We start from the raw sequence: 15,294 nt of genomic DNA, 5'->3' as shown, positions 1-15,294 counted from the left end.
CAATGTTTTCGTCTGATTTACTATAATGAAATATATATAATGGGTTATAGCCTATTCAGGAAATGTAAAAGTAACAAGGGGAATGTGTTCAGGTTAGTGTTATTGGTTTGTAACAATGCTAACAGGTATATCAAATAAAACTAGCCGATTATCATAAAGTTTATAAAGTAGTGGAGGATTGCATATATTAGATGTGGATGACCTCTTATCTCTGCAAGAGCTGACATCATCTCATGGGCATAGCTTGGGAGCTTCTCCTCAAATGTCTCACACAACCCCATTATAACGCTCCAAGAGGGACGCTCCCAGCTACATGTGAGGACTCAATTGTGGTTAGGAGTTTCCACTGCATGTGGGCTCATTCTTATGAGCTGAGCTGGCTGTTTCCCAAGGGCTTCCGCAGCAATACCACATACCTGGCAATCTTAGACCAGCAACACTGGGGAAGTCTCGCCTCGATCAGGAGTTCCAAACAGAAAAGCCATCCCAGCTATCAGGATCAGTTCAACCCCTGGGAGACACGTGCCTTCCGTGGCCTCCATGAACGCCGATCTGTGCTGTGTTAATACAGCTGCATCATAATCTCTCCAGCATGGCTGCCTTTGTGTTCCGCAGCATAGAAGTGCTGGAACTGGGCTTGCAGATGTCCTGGTGATTTCAGAGTTATTCCTCCCGGTGTACCGTTCTTGTCACGATAAGTGCCGCTTGGCGATTTAGGTGTTGGTGCCACATGGGTAGCAGGGGCCCCCCAGGCGGTTGATACTTCCCCTGTTTTTCTACCGCTGATGGCCAAGTTGGTTTCCATATCTCAGGAGACAGTAGCAAATACACTCCTGCGGTAAGTGGTCGATTGATGGCCAGGGTTCCCTATGTCCTTTGAGATCTGGCCTTGTACGATCCGGGAACTCCATGTAGTTGCCACTGAAAAGTCTGACCCGCGATGTTCCGTGATTGACTGTATGCATAGTCCACTACCCAAGTAGGTCTCAGAGCACTCCTCAAATCTTGTAGGGTACCCCAGCAGCTATAGTCTACAGGAGTAGGATGCTTCGTAATTGTTAAATGTTTGCTAATCTCCGTGGGTTCGCTCAGGGCTCAGAAGTAGGCCACAATCGGTTAGGCTGCTGCATAGATAAGGACGCCCCAATCTAAGATCTTTCTACCTCCAGTGCTCCAGATGTCGAACATAAGGTGTAGAGGATATTTTGGAGAAATCACCATAACATTTAAGTCTGTTTAATAGTAATTTTAGTGGAAATTGTGCGGAGCTCACAAGATGTGCGGCCGCTCCATGGCTGGCTCCGCCCCCCCCTCCCAGATGGATCTTTTAATGTGAGCAGAACATCAGGAATTTTATTACAATACCAGATACTTCATATTTTGCTTATACTTTCCTTTACTACTCAACTGCAGCTTTTAAAAGTAATACAAGTTAACAGAACATTAGAACAACAGAGAAAAAAGATACCATACATAGTTAGCCAATGAAAAGGCTAAGTTAGAGAACAAGGTATAAAGTGACCAATCAGAGTAACCGTAGTGACCATAAACTGACCACCCCAACCTCCTCTTTCTTTTGCTGCTCAGCTGAAGATAAGTATTAAAGGAATTGTAAGTTCATGTTTTTATTTTAAAGTATTTTTTTTTACTTTTTTATTTAACCTTAAAGGGACAATAAACTAAAGTTCAGTTGTCATCATTCAGATAGTGCATGCAGTTTTGAACAACTTTCCAGTTTACTTCTATTATCTAATTTGCTTGGTTCTCTTTTTATGATTTGTTGAAAAGTATACATAGGTTCAGGAGCAGTTATGCACTACTGGGAGCTGGATGTTGATTGGTGGCTCCAAATTAATGCTTCCTGTCATTGGCTCATCTTATGTGTACAGCTAGCTCCTAGTAGTGCATTGCTGCTGCTCCTTCAACAAAGTATAAAAACAGAATTAAGCTAATTTAATCTTAGAAGTAAGTGAGAAAGTTGTTTTAAAATTGTATGTGCTATCTAAATCATGAAAAAAAAGTTTTTATTTCCCTTTAAGGGGGTTAGTTGTTGAGGAGTATCACTAGTGGCAGTGGGGTTTATATAGGAGTTGGATTACTAATCGGGGAGGGTAAATGTAGTGTCAGGGGTTTGAGATAGAGGGGTCATTAATAGTTGCTTCAATAATTAATTATACCATTATAGTTAAAGGGATATAAAACCCCAAACAATATTTTGTGATTCAGACAGAGCACACCATTTTAAAACAGTTTCCACTTTACTTCTATAATCAAATTTGCTTAGTTCCCAGGGTATTCTGTGTTGAAGAGATACCTAGGTAGGTGTCTGAAGCACTACGTGGCCGGAAATAGTGCTGCCATCTAGTGCTCTTGCAAATGGATAACATTATTGCAAAGCTGCTGCCATATAGTGCTCCAAAAATGGGCAGGTTCCTAAGCATATGTACATATCCCCAGCAGCAATGGCCTACTGGGAGCTAGCTGGTGATTGCTGGCTCCACAATTTTGTCTTGTACCATTGATTCATCAGATGCTCATTTCTACTCTGGGGCTGACTTTAACTATGTGTTTAATATTTTTACAGGGATTAAACATATAGTTATATGCAAACAACAATCTAATAATAAAATGTTGTAATAAATTCACACTATTTGCACTATTATATCCCTTTAAGTTTCAGTTGCGGCTAATGGGCTTTTATGCTGGTACCTATGTACAATAGGTACCTTTTTTATATCCACTGGGGTCAAACGTTCCCTAATGCAGTTGATCATAGTGACCCCAGTGGGTAAAACATTGGTACTGTTAGTACATAGCCTTTGTCACTGGAGCATGTAACTAACTAGATTTATTTTTGTGAAGCCTAAACCAATCTACTCTTGTTATATCATGCATTTAGGTCCTCTAAGTAAACAACTAATGAAAACTTTCTAAAACAGGAAAAACTATATGTGTGTGTATATATATATATATACACACAGTATCTCACAGAAGTGAGTACACCCCTCACATTTTAGTAAATATTTTATTATATCTTTTTATGTGACAACACTGAAGAAATGACACTTTGCTACAATGTAAAGTAGTGAGTGTTTATAACAGCGTAAATTTTCTATCCCCTCAAAATAACTCAACACACAGCCATTAATGTCTAAACCAATAGCAACAAAAGTGAGTACACCCCTAAGTGAAAATGTTCAAATTGGGCCCAATTAGCCATTTTCCCTCCCCGGTGTCATGTAACTCGTTAGTGTTACAATGTCTCAGGTGTGAATGGGGAGCAGTTATCGCTCTCACACTCTCTCATACTGGTCACTGGAAGTTTAACATGGCACCTCATGGCAAAGAACTCTCTGAGGATCTGAAAAAAAAGAATTGTTGCTCTATATAATGATGGCCTAGTTTATAAGAAGATTGCCAAGACCCTGAAACTGTGGTGCAGCACGGTAGGCAAGACCATACAGCGGTTTCACAGGACAGGTTCCACTCAGAAGAGGCCTCGCCATGGTCGACCAAAGAAGTGGAGTGCACGTGCTCAGCGTCATATCCAGAGGTTGTCTTTGGGAAATAGATGTATGAGTGCTGCCAGCATTGCTGCAGAGGTTGAAGAGGTGGGGGTTCAGCCTGTCAGGGCTCAGACCATACGCCACACACTGCATCAAATTGGTCTGCATGGCTGTCGTCCCAGAAGGAAGCCTCTTTTAAAGATGATGCACAAGAAAGCCTGCAAATAGTTTGCTGAAGACAAGCAGACTAAGGACATGGATTACTGGAACCATTTCCTGTGGTCCAATGAGACCAAAATAAACTTATTTGGTTCAGATGGTGTCAAGCATGTGTCACAGCAAACAAGTGAGGAATACAAAGAAAAGTGTGTCTTGGCTACAGTCAAGCATGGTGTTGGGATTGTCATGGTCTGGGCCTGCATAAGCGCTGCCGGCACTGGGGAACTACAGTTCATTGAGGGAACCATGAATGTCAACTGTGGCATACTGAAGCAGAGCATGATCCCCTCCCTTCGGAGAATGATATATTTATATATATATATGTGTATATATATATATATATATATATATATCTCAAAAGTCCAAATAGCATATAGCCCAGCACTCCAACCAGGTGGGGCAGCCACAACCTGGGTGCAATCCTTATGAGAGATAGTTAGAGAACAGTGTGGAAGAAGGGCACTCTCAGGGTTTGTATAGAGAAAAATATTTTCTTTATTCTTAGAACATTAATACATGGTCGACGTTTCGGCCCTCAGTTGGGCCTTCATCAGGACAGGTATTATCTTTAATATATATATATATATATATATATATATATGTGTGTGTACACAGTTGTATGCAAAGTTTAGGCACCCCTGACAATTTCCATGATTTTCATTTATAAATAATTTGAGTGTTTGGATCAGCAATTTAATTTTAATCTATCAAATAACTGAAGGACACAGTAATATTTCAGTAGTGAAATGAGGTTTATTGGATTAACAGAAATTAGACAGGTGCATAAATTTGGGCACCCCAACAGAAATATTGCATCAATATTTAGCAGAGCCCCCTTTAGCAGAAATAGCAGCCTCTAGACGCTTCCTATAGCCTGTAATGAGTGTCTAGATGAATGTATTTTGGACCATTCCTCCTTGCAAAACATCTCCAGTTCAGTTAGGTTTGATGGTTGCCGAGCATGGACAGCCCGCTTCAAATCACCCAACAGATTTTCAATGATATTCAGGTCTGGGGACTGGGATGGCCATTCTAGAACATTGTACTTGTTCCTCTGCATAAATGCCAGAGTAGATTTTGAGCAGTGTTTTGGGTCGTTACCTTGTTGAAATATCCAGCCCCGGCGTAACTTCAACTTTGTGACTGATTCATCAACATTATTCTCAAGTATCTGCTGATATTGAGTGGAATCCATGTGACCCTCAACTTTAACAAGATTCCCAGTACCGGCACTGGCACTGGCCACACAGCCCCACAGCATGATGGAATATCCACCAAATTTTACTGTGGGTAGTCTTGGAACGCTGTGTTCTTTTGCCAAATAAGTCAATCTTTGTTTAATCACTCCACAACACCTTCTTCCAAAATGAAGCTGGCTTGTCCAAATGTGCGTTTGCATTCCTCAAGCGACTTTGTTTGTGGATGTGTGCAGAAAAGGCTTTTTCCGCATCACTCTCCCATACAGCTTCTCCTTGTGCAAAGTGCGCTGAATTGTTGAATGATGCACAGTGACACCATCTGCAGCAAGATGATGTTGTAAGTCTTTGGAGGTGGTCTGTGGGCTGTTTTTGACCTTTCTCACCATCTCTCCGATATTTTACTTGGCCTGCCACTTCTGGCCTTAACAAGAACTGTGCCTGTGGTCTTCCATTCCCTCATTATGTTCCTCACAGTGGACACTGACAGCTTAAATCTCTGCAATAGCTTTTTGTAGCCTTCCCCTAAACCATAATGTTGAACAATCTTTGTTTTCAGGTAATTTGAGAGTTGTTTTCAGACCCCCATGTTGCCACTCTTCAGAGGAGAGTCAAAGAGAACAACAACTTGCAATTGGCCACCTTAAATACCTTTTCTCATGATAGGATGCACCTGTCTATGAAGTTCAAGGCTTAATGAGCTCACCAAACCAATTGTGTGTTCCAATTAATCAGTGCTAGGTAGTTAAAGGTATTCAAATCAACAAAATGACAAGGGTGCCCAAATGTATGCACCTGTCTAATTTTGTTTCGATGCATATTGCACATTTTCTGTTAATCCAATAAACCTCATTTCACTACTGAAATATTACTGTGTCCTTCAGTTATTTGATAGATCAAAATGAAATTGCTGATCCAAACACCCAATTATTTATAAATGAAAATCATGGAGATTGTCAGGGGTGCCTAAACTTTTGCATACTGTATATGTGTGTGTGTGTATGTATGTATATATATATATATATATATATATATATATATGTATGTGTATAATATATATGTGTATGTGTGTGTGGTTTACAAATAAATATTGGTACTTTCATTATGGTAATAGTCCCTTAATGGAGTTCTTAATCCCAAACATTGATAGAAATGGATACTGTAAAGGAACAATTTAATGCAATAGTATACTCTGATTTGTTAAAACATTGCACAAATTCCCATTAAAGGGATTAAAGGTATAGTAAAGTTCTGGTTGGGAACAACAATACACTGCCACTCCTGAGCAGGACACAGCTGGTGATCCAATTATGATCTGAGTATGCACATAGCTACTAATCACCTTCCATGTTCCAAGGACTTGTGCACTTGCTGCACATACATAACTGCACTATATGGCCAAAAGTATGTGGATACTCCTACTAATTATTTTGTTCAGGTGTTTTAGCCACACCCATTTCTAACAGGTGCAAAAAAATCCAGCACATAGCCATGAAATTTCCATAGGCAAACATTGGCAGTAAAATGGTTTGCACTAAAGAGCTCAGTTACTTTAAATATGGCTCTGTCATAGGATGCCACCTTTGCCTCATTTCAGTGCATGAAATGTCTGCTCCTCTAGATCTGTCTCAGTCAACTGTGCTTTTTTGTGAAGTGTTTCTAGAATCTAAAACAGCCCAGACAAGAATTAGCAGACTACGTAAACTCACAGAGCAGGGCAGCCAATTGCTGAAGCGTGCAACGTGTAAAAATGGCCTATCATTTGTTGCATCACTCACTACAGATTTCCAAACAGCCTCTGGAAGCAACACCAGCACAAGAATTGGGGGTCAGGAGCATCATGAAATGAATTTCCATGGCCAAGTAGCTGTATATGGGCCTCACTCACATCAACATGCACAATGCCAAGCGTCTGCTGGAGTGGTGTAAAGCACGCCTCCACTGGGCTCTGAAGCACTGGAACCGTGTTCTCTGGAGTGATGAATCATACTTCACTACATCTCTGTCAGTCTGAGGGAAGAATCTGGTTGTGGTAGATGCCATATTGTAAAGTTTGATGGAGGAGGGATAATGGTCTTGCGCTGTTTTTCAGGGTGTAATCTCTAAGCCCCTTAGCTTCAGTGAAGGGTCATCTTATGTTACAGCATACAAAGATATTTTAGACAATTGGTTGCTTTCAACATTGTGGCAAAAGTCTGGCTAAGGCCCTTTCCTGTTCCAACATGACTGTGCCCCTTTGCACAAAGCAAGTTCCATGGAAACATGGTTTGACGAGTTTGTTGTGGAGAAACTTGAACAAAGTACCCTAACCCCAACCCTAAAGAACACCTTTGGGATAAATTGTAATGCCAGTTGCGACCCAGACCTTCTCGTCCTACATCAATGCCTGATCTTGCAAATATTTTTTGGTTACATGGGCACAAATTCTCACAGACACACACTCTACAATCTTGATTTGCATCTATTATAGCCACGGGGGGGGGGGGGGGGGCAACTCCATGTCAATGCCAATGGTTTTGGAATGGGTTGTCCAACAAGCTCATATAGATGTGATGGTCAGGTGTGCACATACTTTTGGCCATATAGTGTGTTACTCCTTTGTAAGGTTAAAAATAGTTACCAGTGGATAAAATGCTCTAACAAACTGATCGATCCCTTTAAAATAATATGTAAATTGCCCTACAGCTGTCTGGAACTTTGGAGTCAATAGCTCCCCCTGGTGCTAACACTGTTTATGCTATCTCTTCACTTCCTTTTCCAAGCTCTCTCATTTATATTTTTTGTAACGCTATCACTTTTATTTCTAGCTCTTTTTCTATATCTGTTTTGTTATCTTTCTGCTATCCCTCTGACTTTTTCTGCTTTCACATTCATTCTTTGGCTTATTTTCTTTGTTATTTAGTTTTCTCTTTATCTGTAGTCTTTTTTTTTCTTGCATTTTCTTTCTCTACTCATTCAGTCTCTCTCTAACTTTCTTTCATAGTCTTTCTCACACTCCCCTCCTGTCTGGCTCTTAAAAATAATGTTCTTTCCAATGGGAAGCTACAGGAAATTCCAGAGTAGTGGCTAGGGAGAGCAGTCACACGCTCCCACACACACACACACACACATATGGATGTGGTCAGTGGTGGGAGGGGATGTATGGGTGTGTGCTTGGCGAGGTGAATCCTGTACTAACGGCTGTTGCTTGTGGGGATGGATTCCATAATAATTCAGGAGCTTTTGGCAGAGAGACTCTTGTCCCCCAGAACTTTTACACAGAGAACCTACCCCATGAAGCTGAAGGTAACTACATGGGGCTAAAGTGAGGGGGCAGAAGAAGAAAGGGGAATAGTGGAGGGAAAGAATGTAATAAATATGAGCATTTACAATACACACACACACATATATATAATGGTATAGAGAAATAGGTATTTGTGGGCAATGTATTGTGGTAAACAGGATCTGATTAAACTTAATTGCACAGACAGACACACACACACACACACACATATATATATATATATATAGATAGATAGATAGATAGATAGAATAGCTACAACTATTAAGAACTATATCTAGATCATGTACTGTTCGACTCATTAAATAAGTATAAAAAAGAATAAACATAGCAGCAAAAGGAAAGGAGAGTGAGACAAATAGCAAAAAAAAGTATTTACAAAGTCCTGAAGCGGAGAAGGAAGTGGAAACGTTCAGTCAGAAGAAAGGATTGAGCAGCTGGCTGGTACAGTGCTGGAGCCGAGAGACAGGCTGGCAGGGGGCAGAGCCATTACTGAGTAGTGGGGGGATCCCAGGTCCTCTTGTGTGCTTTATCCCTGCTGCCTGAGAGACAGATCTCCCCCTGTGCTTTATGGTCTAGCCTAGTAAAATTATAGCTCCCAGTACCAATATTACAAATAAAACTTTATTTCAATAAATTCAACACAGAAAACAGAAATCTTGCTGACCAAGCTAAACAATCAGAAGTGTTTAATTTGCATGTAGGACTCTGGCTGTGCGCACACTAATAAATCCTGCATGCCCATGTATTGTGTGTTTTGCAGCATGTGTCCCAGCAGCTGCTTCTGGCCCATAGAGCAGGGCTTACCCCAAATGTTATATGCCCCAAAAGGTTACTTAGGAGCATGTTCTGACTGTTCTACAAACTGATAATATAGATTTGTTTTCCCTGACATTAAATAATCTAGCTTCCTATCTGGCTCTTATAGGACCAACAGAAGATTTAAACTAATTCTAAAAGATAAACTCAGTGTGAAGCACGGCTGTTATAGCTTTTTATTTAATTGCAATAGATCCTGGTGCTTTATTGGAACCCTTCTACATATTATATTACTGACATGAAGTTGTCATCTTCTGGGGATGTGTAATGTTAGGGATCAGACAATCATACCCGGATAAAATGAATTTGTATCATCACTGCACATAGAGCAACAAGACTTGTGTATGTTCTGTTGCAAACAAAAACATAGTCACTTTGTGTTCTAATGGATTAAATAAATAAATGTGAGTAGCCAGTCACTTTAAATCTTGTAATATATCTCTCCTCTCAGTTTCTTTAGTATTAAGTGATTCACATCAGGAATATCATACTCACTATGTTATGGTGTATAGAATGTTTCCGCAGCGTTGCCATGGTGTACGTCCTGTTGGATGTATTTCAGCCCTTTCTGACATCCAAGGGTTAACCCTATCCCAGTCTTAAGCCTTATCACCAATCTCTTTACCTGACAGTGACAATGTTGCCAGACAGGTTAATAGTAGCAACAGTATATACCTGCTGGCTCTTATGGACAGAAACTGTCAGTCTGTCTTTCTAGGAACATGAGACAAGCAGCATATTGTGTGTGGTAGTTTGTAATACTAAATAAAGCTGTTTTTTTTTTAGTATTCATCTATTTTGGGATTAAAAAGCGCAATATTGGGTAGTTAAATCTCTCTGTCTCTCTAGGACCAAGAGAAGCAATATGTGGGTTTTGCAACATTACCCAATCAAGTCCACAGGAAGTCTGTGAAAAAAGGATTTGACTTCACGCTTATGGTAGCGGGTAAGAGAAGCCGTTTCTGTGTGTGACTGAGAGAAATGTATTTGTAATTGAAACTAACAAAGATAAAAGTGTTAGGGTGATTATTTTTGATTGCTAAAATATAGGAAAACAATACTAGTTCATTCTGTATAAATATTATAATTTTTGCAGCAGAATAATGTGCTGAGAGAAGTTATCCCAGCACTTTATAATGCAGGCATTATGTCTTCCAAATGAGTAGCAGAGCTTTTACAAATCTAGACTGTGTAAATGTTCATTAGCCCACCCCAGCTTTAGTAACCTGTATTGTTCCATGTGCAGCTAGAGCCATGTACAGCAGTTAAGGGACATGAAACACACCATGTTTATTTCCTTATTCAGACAGAGAATACAATTTTAAACATCTTTCCAATTTACTTTTAGTATCTAATTTGCTTATTTCCATTGGTATCCTTTGTTGAAAAGCATTCCTAGGTAGGCTAGGGAGCTGGGATTTAGATGCTAATTGGTGAATGCATATATATATATATATATATATATATATATATACACACACACACACACACAACTCATTCACCAAAGGATACCAAGAGAATGAAGCAAAATTGATAATATAAGTAAAATGGATAGTTGTTTAAAAATATGCTCTGTTTTTGGGTTTTGTGTTGCTTTAAAATAAAGAGTTCCCATATCAGACAAATCTTAACTTATAGCATTTTGTGACTGTGCCCAAGTATTTGGTGGATCCTTGGCTCAGTGCACATGCACTAGATATTATGCAGAATGCTGGGACAGCATAGCTCCTTATGACTCAGTGCACATGCAATGGGTATGATGCAGAACACTGGGATAGCATAGCCCCTTATGGCTCAATGCACATGCACTAGGTATGATGCTGAACACTGGGACAGCCTAGCACCTTATGGTATTAGCACTAGGTATTGTTCAGAATGCTGGGAAAGCATAGCTCCTTATGGCTCAGTGCACATGCACTAGGTATTGTGCAGAATGCTGGGACAGCATAGCTCCTTATGGCTCAGTGCACATGCACTAGGTATTGTTCAGAATGCTGGGAAAGCATAGCTCCTTATGGCTCAGTGCACATGCACTAGATATTGTGCAGAACTCTGGGACAGCATAGCTCCTTATGGCTCAGTGCACAAGCACTAGGTATTGTGCAGAACTCTGGGACAGCATAGCTCCTTATGGGAGGGGTTATATATGTGCATAGCATTATTAGTATATTAGATCTCAACATCAGGAGTAGAAAAATCTTGAGACAATATTCTGTATCATCACACTCATGTATTTTATTTTTTAAGAATGCATTAACACCGCACGTTTGTTATGTACTGTACAGTATTCATTTTAATTGCTCACTACCATGTGTCATTGAGTGACAGATATATAATGGTGGATGAGAGTGTGTCTGTGAGACCAGTTGGAGAAAACTATGTGTTTATGAGTTTAAGTAATAGATGTGCATGTCAGTGTGACTTGTGTGTTAAAACATGGGTATCTATAGTCAATAAGAGTGATGGATTGTGTTGCAGAATATTGACCTTACTTCTGTAGTGCATTAACAAGCTTCCTCTTGATGTTCTCCCAGGAGAGTCTGGCTTGGGGAAGTCTACGCTGGTGAATAGTTTGTTCCTAACAGATCTCTATAAGGAAAGGAAACTGCTTAATGCTGAAGGTACAGATGCCCTGCTCTCACAGTGTCTAATCTTTATGTTCCTTGTTCTTTTGGATACATCACAATAATGTGCTAGATCTAATAGATCTAATGTTAAATTAGCAATATTAAGCAGAACCACCACAGCTAAATATATATGGTTGCTCAGCAACACTCAAGAAGAGCTTGTGTCAGACAATGGTGACATATTCTGTCTTAACACGGAAGTGTCAATACTGCTGTATTAATCTCAACTGTAGCAAAAGCTTTAAGAAAAACTGATTTTTATTCTTTTGATTCGATCTTTCATTTAAAGAGACTTAAAGTGGCAATACCAAAATGCTGTAATGTGTTAGAGTATTTTATTATTGCACTATAACTTGCCTTTACCTATGTGTTATATTAAGAATAATAATAGGGAGAGTTGGCTTATGTGTCTGGTTCCTCTATACATATTAAAACAGAATAACTTATATAATTAATTATTTTTTTTAAATGCTTTGGGCTGTGATAATGGGTTTTAAATGGGGCAATGTATAAAGTAGCTATTTCTAAACAATGTAATATGCTTTAATAGTTAAAAATGGATCACTGGAAATTAAAGCGGAAAAAGATTTACAGTGCAATATTCCTTTAAATAGAGGCACAAATTGTATACCAATATGTTTCCTTTTTTTCTTTCGTATACTCAGTTATTGATGTAACTCTATTTCCTTGTTTCTGAATACTGAAAGTTTTTTACTTCGGTATAATTGATGTTAAATATCAATATCAATAGTCTATGCTATCTTTCTAAATATCTTGCTCAGAAGAACACATCTGATTTTTCTCTCTACACTATGATGTCTTCAATGTGCTGCTAATTTTGTCCCCACAGAGCGGATTAATCAGACGGTGGAGATTTTAAAGCACACAGTGGATATCGAGGAGAAGGGAGTAAAGCTTAAGCTGACCATTGTGGACACACCAGGCTTTGGGGACGCAGTGAATAACACAGAATGGTAGGTTGTTGTGAGAGAGTGTCCTGTGTACACCCTCAGTGTAGGAGACTCAGCATAACACCTTTGTCTGCTGCAGCTGGAAGGCCATCACAGACTATATAGACCAACAGTTTGAGCAGTATTTCCGAGATGAAAGTGGTCTAAATCGGAAGAACATCCAGGATAACCGAGTGCACTGCTGTCTGTACTTCATTTCACCCTTCGGACATGGGTGAGTGAGAAGTCACTATCCCCCCCCCCATGCACTGAACTGTGTCAAGATTTGGTGACAACTGTGTGATTTTCTCTTATGCTAGGACATTAGTGAGCTTCTGTCTCATTTCTCTCATGTTATTAGGATTGGATAACCATAGGCCCATCAATCATGCCTGCATTTTATAGTAACTCACAGGATAGCCTTATACTTATTCCATGTATTAATTAGTACCTAGCATAGCCGTATGCTTATCCCATGTATTAATTAGTACCTAGCATAATCTTATGCTTATCCCATGTATTAATTAGTACCTAGCATAGACTTATGCTTATCCCATGTATTAATTAGTACCTAGCATAGTCTTATGCTTATCCCATGTATTAATTAGTACCTAGCATAGTCTTATGCTTATCCCATGTATTAATTAGTACCTACCTAGCATAGCCTTATGCTTATCCCATGTATTAATTAGTACCTAGCATAACCTTATGCTTATCCCATGTATGAATTAGTACCTAGCATAGCCTTATGCTTGTCCCATGTATTAATTAGTACCCAGCATAAACTTATGCTTATCCCATGTATTAATTAGTACCTAGCATAACCTTATGCTTATCCCATGTATGAATTAGTACCTAGCATAGCCTTATGCTTATCCCATGTATTAATTAGTACCTATCATAGCCTTATGCTTATCCCATGTATTAATTAGTACCTAGCATAACCTTATGCTTATCCCATGTATGAATTAGTACCTAGCATAGCCTTATGCTTATCCCATGTATTAATTAGTACCTAGCATAGCCGTTTGCTTATCCCATGTATGAATTTGTACCTAGCATAGCCTTATGCTTATCCCATGTATTAATTAGTACCTAGCATAGCCGTTTGCTTATCCCATGTATGAATTAGTACCTAGCATAGGCTTATGCTTATCCCATGTATTAATTAGTACCTAGCATAACCTTTTGCTTAGCCCATGTATGAATTAGTACCTAGCATAGCCTTATGCTTATCCCATGTATGAATTAGTACCTAGCATAGCCTTATACTTATCCCATGTATTAATTAGTACCTAGCATAGCCTTATGCTTATCCCATGTATTAATTAGTACCTAGCATAGTCTTATGCTTATCCCATGTATGAATTAGTACCTAGCATAGCCTTATGCTTATCCCATGTATGAATTAGTACCTAGCATAGCCTTATGCTTATCCCATGTATGAATTAGTACCTAGCATAGCCTTATGCTTATCCCATGTATGAATTAGTACCTAGCATAGCCTTATGTTTATCCCATGTATGAATTAGTACCTAGCATAGCCTTATGCTTATCCCATGTATTAATTAGTACCTAGCATAACCTTATGCTTATCCCATGTATGAATTAGTACCTAGCATAGGCTTATGGTTATCCCATGTATGAATTAGTACCTAGCATAGCCTTATGCTTATCCCATGTATTAATTAGTACCTAGCATAGCCGTTTGCTTATCCCATGTATGAATTAGTACCTAGCATAGGCTTATGGTTATCCCATGTATGAATTAGTACCTAGCATAGCCTTATGCTTAGCCCATGTATGAATTAGTACCTAGCATAGCCTTATGCTTATCCCATGTATGAATTAGTACCTAGCATAGGCTTATGGTTATCCCATGTATGAATTAGTACCTAGCATAGCCTTATGCTTATCCCATGTATGAATTAGTACCTAGCATAGCCTTATGCTTATCCCATGTATTAATTAGTACCTAGCATAGCCGTTTGCTTATCCCATGTATGAATTAGTACCTAGCATAGGCTTATGGTTATCCCATGTATGAATTAGTACCTAGCATAGCCTTATGCTTATCCCATGTATTAATTAGTACCTAGCATAGCCGTTTGCTTATCCCATGTATGAATTAGTACCTAGCATAGGCTTATGGTTATCACATGTATGAATTAGTACCTAGCATAGCCTTATGCTTATCCCATGTATGAATTAGTACCTAGCATAGCATTATGCTTATCCCATGTATGAATTAGTACCTAGCATAGTCTTATGCTTATCCCATGTATGAATTAGTACCTAGCATAGGCTTATGCTTATCCCATGTATTAATTAGTACCTAGCATAACCTTTTGCTTATCCCATGTATGAATTAGTACCTAGCATAGCCTTATGCTTATCCCATGTATGAATTAGTTCCTAGCATAGCCTTATGCTTATCCCATGTATGAATTAGTACCTAGCATAGCCTTATGCTTATCCCATGTATTAATTAGTACCTAGCATAGCCTTATGCTTATCCCATGTATTAATTAGTACCTAGCATAACCTTATGCATATCCCATGTATTAATTAGTACCTAGCATAGCCTTATGCTGATCCCATGTATTAATTAGTACCTAGCATAGCCTTATGCTTATCCCATGTATGAATTAGTACCTAGCATAGCCTTATGCTTATCCCATGTATTAATTAGTACCT

At 39.1% G+C, this 15,294-nt stretch overlaps 1 protein-coding gene across 4 annotated transcripts in view; it reads left to right on the top strand.

Moving 5' to 3' along the window:
- The window catches only part of SEPTIN5 (septin 5), a 94,078-nt gene that overhangs the window by 37,325 nt on the left and 41,459 nt on the right, over positions 1-15,294 (top strand). For 2 of the 4 annotated variants that reach the window (XM_053701930.1, XM_053701928.1), the window contains exons 1-5: positions 8,082-8,206; positions 9,870-9,966; positions 11,555-11,641; positions 12,498-12,621; positions 12,698-12,832. In XM_053701930.1, coding sequence (XP_053557905.1) covers positions 8,117-8,206; positions 9,870-9,966; positions 11,555-11,641; positions 12,498-12,621; positions 12,698-12,832 — 533 coding nt within the window. In that variant the 5' untranslated portion in view covers positions 8,082-8,116. Of the gene's footprint in view, positions 1-8,081; positions 8,207-9,869; positions 9,967-11,554; positions 11,642-12,497; positions 12,622-12,697; positions 12,833-15,294 lie in introns of those variants that run through there. The other 2 variants (XM_053701931.1, XM_053701932.1) reach the window with 1 other exon arrangement.

The sequence above is a fragment of the Bombina bombina genome, chromosome 2 (assembly GCF_027579735.1).
Source record: "Bombina bombina isolate aBomBom1 chromosome 2, aBomBom1.pri, whole genome shotgun sequence".
Lineage (NCBI taxonomy): Eukaryota > Metazoa > Chordata > Amphibia > Anura > Bombinatoridae > Bombina > Bombina bombina.
Note: the sequence above shows the minus strand (reverse complement) of the source record. Positions and strands in the feature narration are given on the sequence as shown.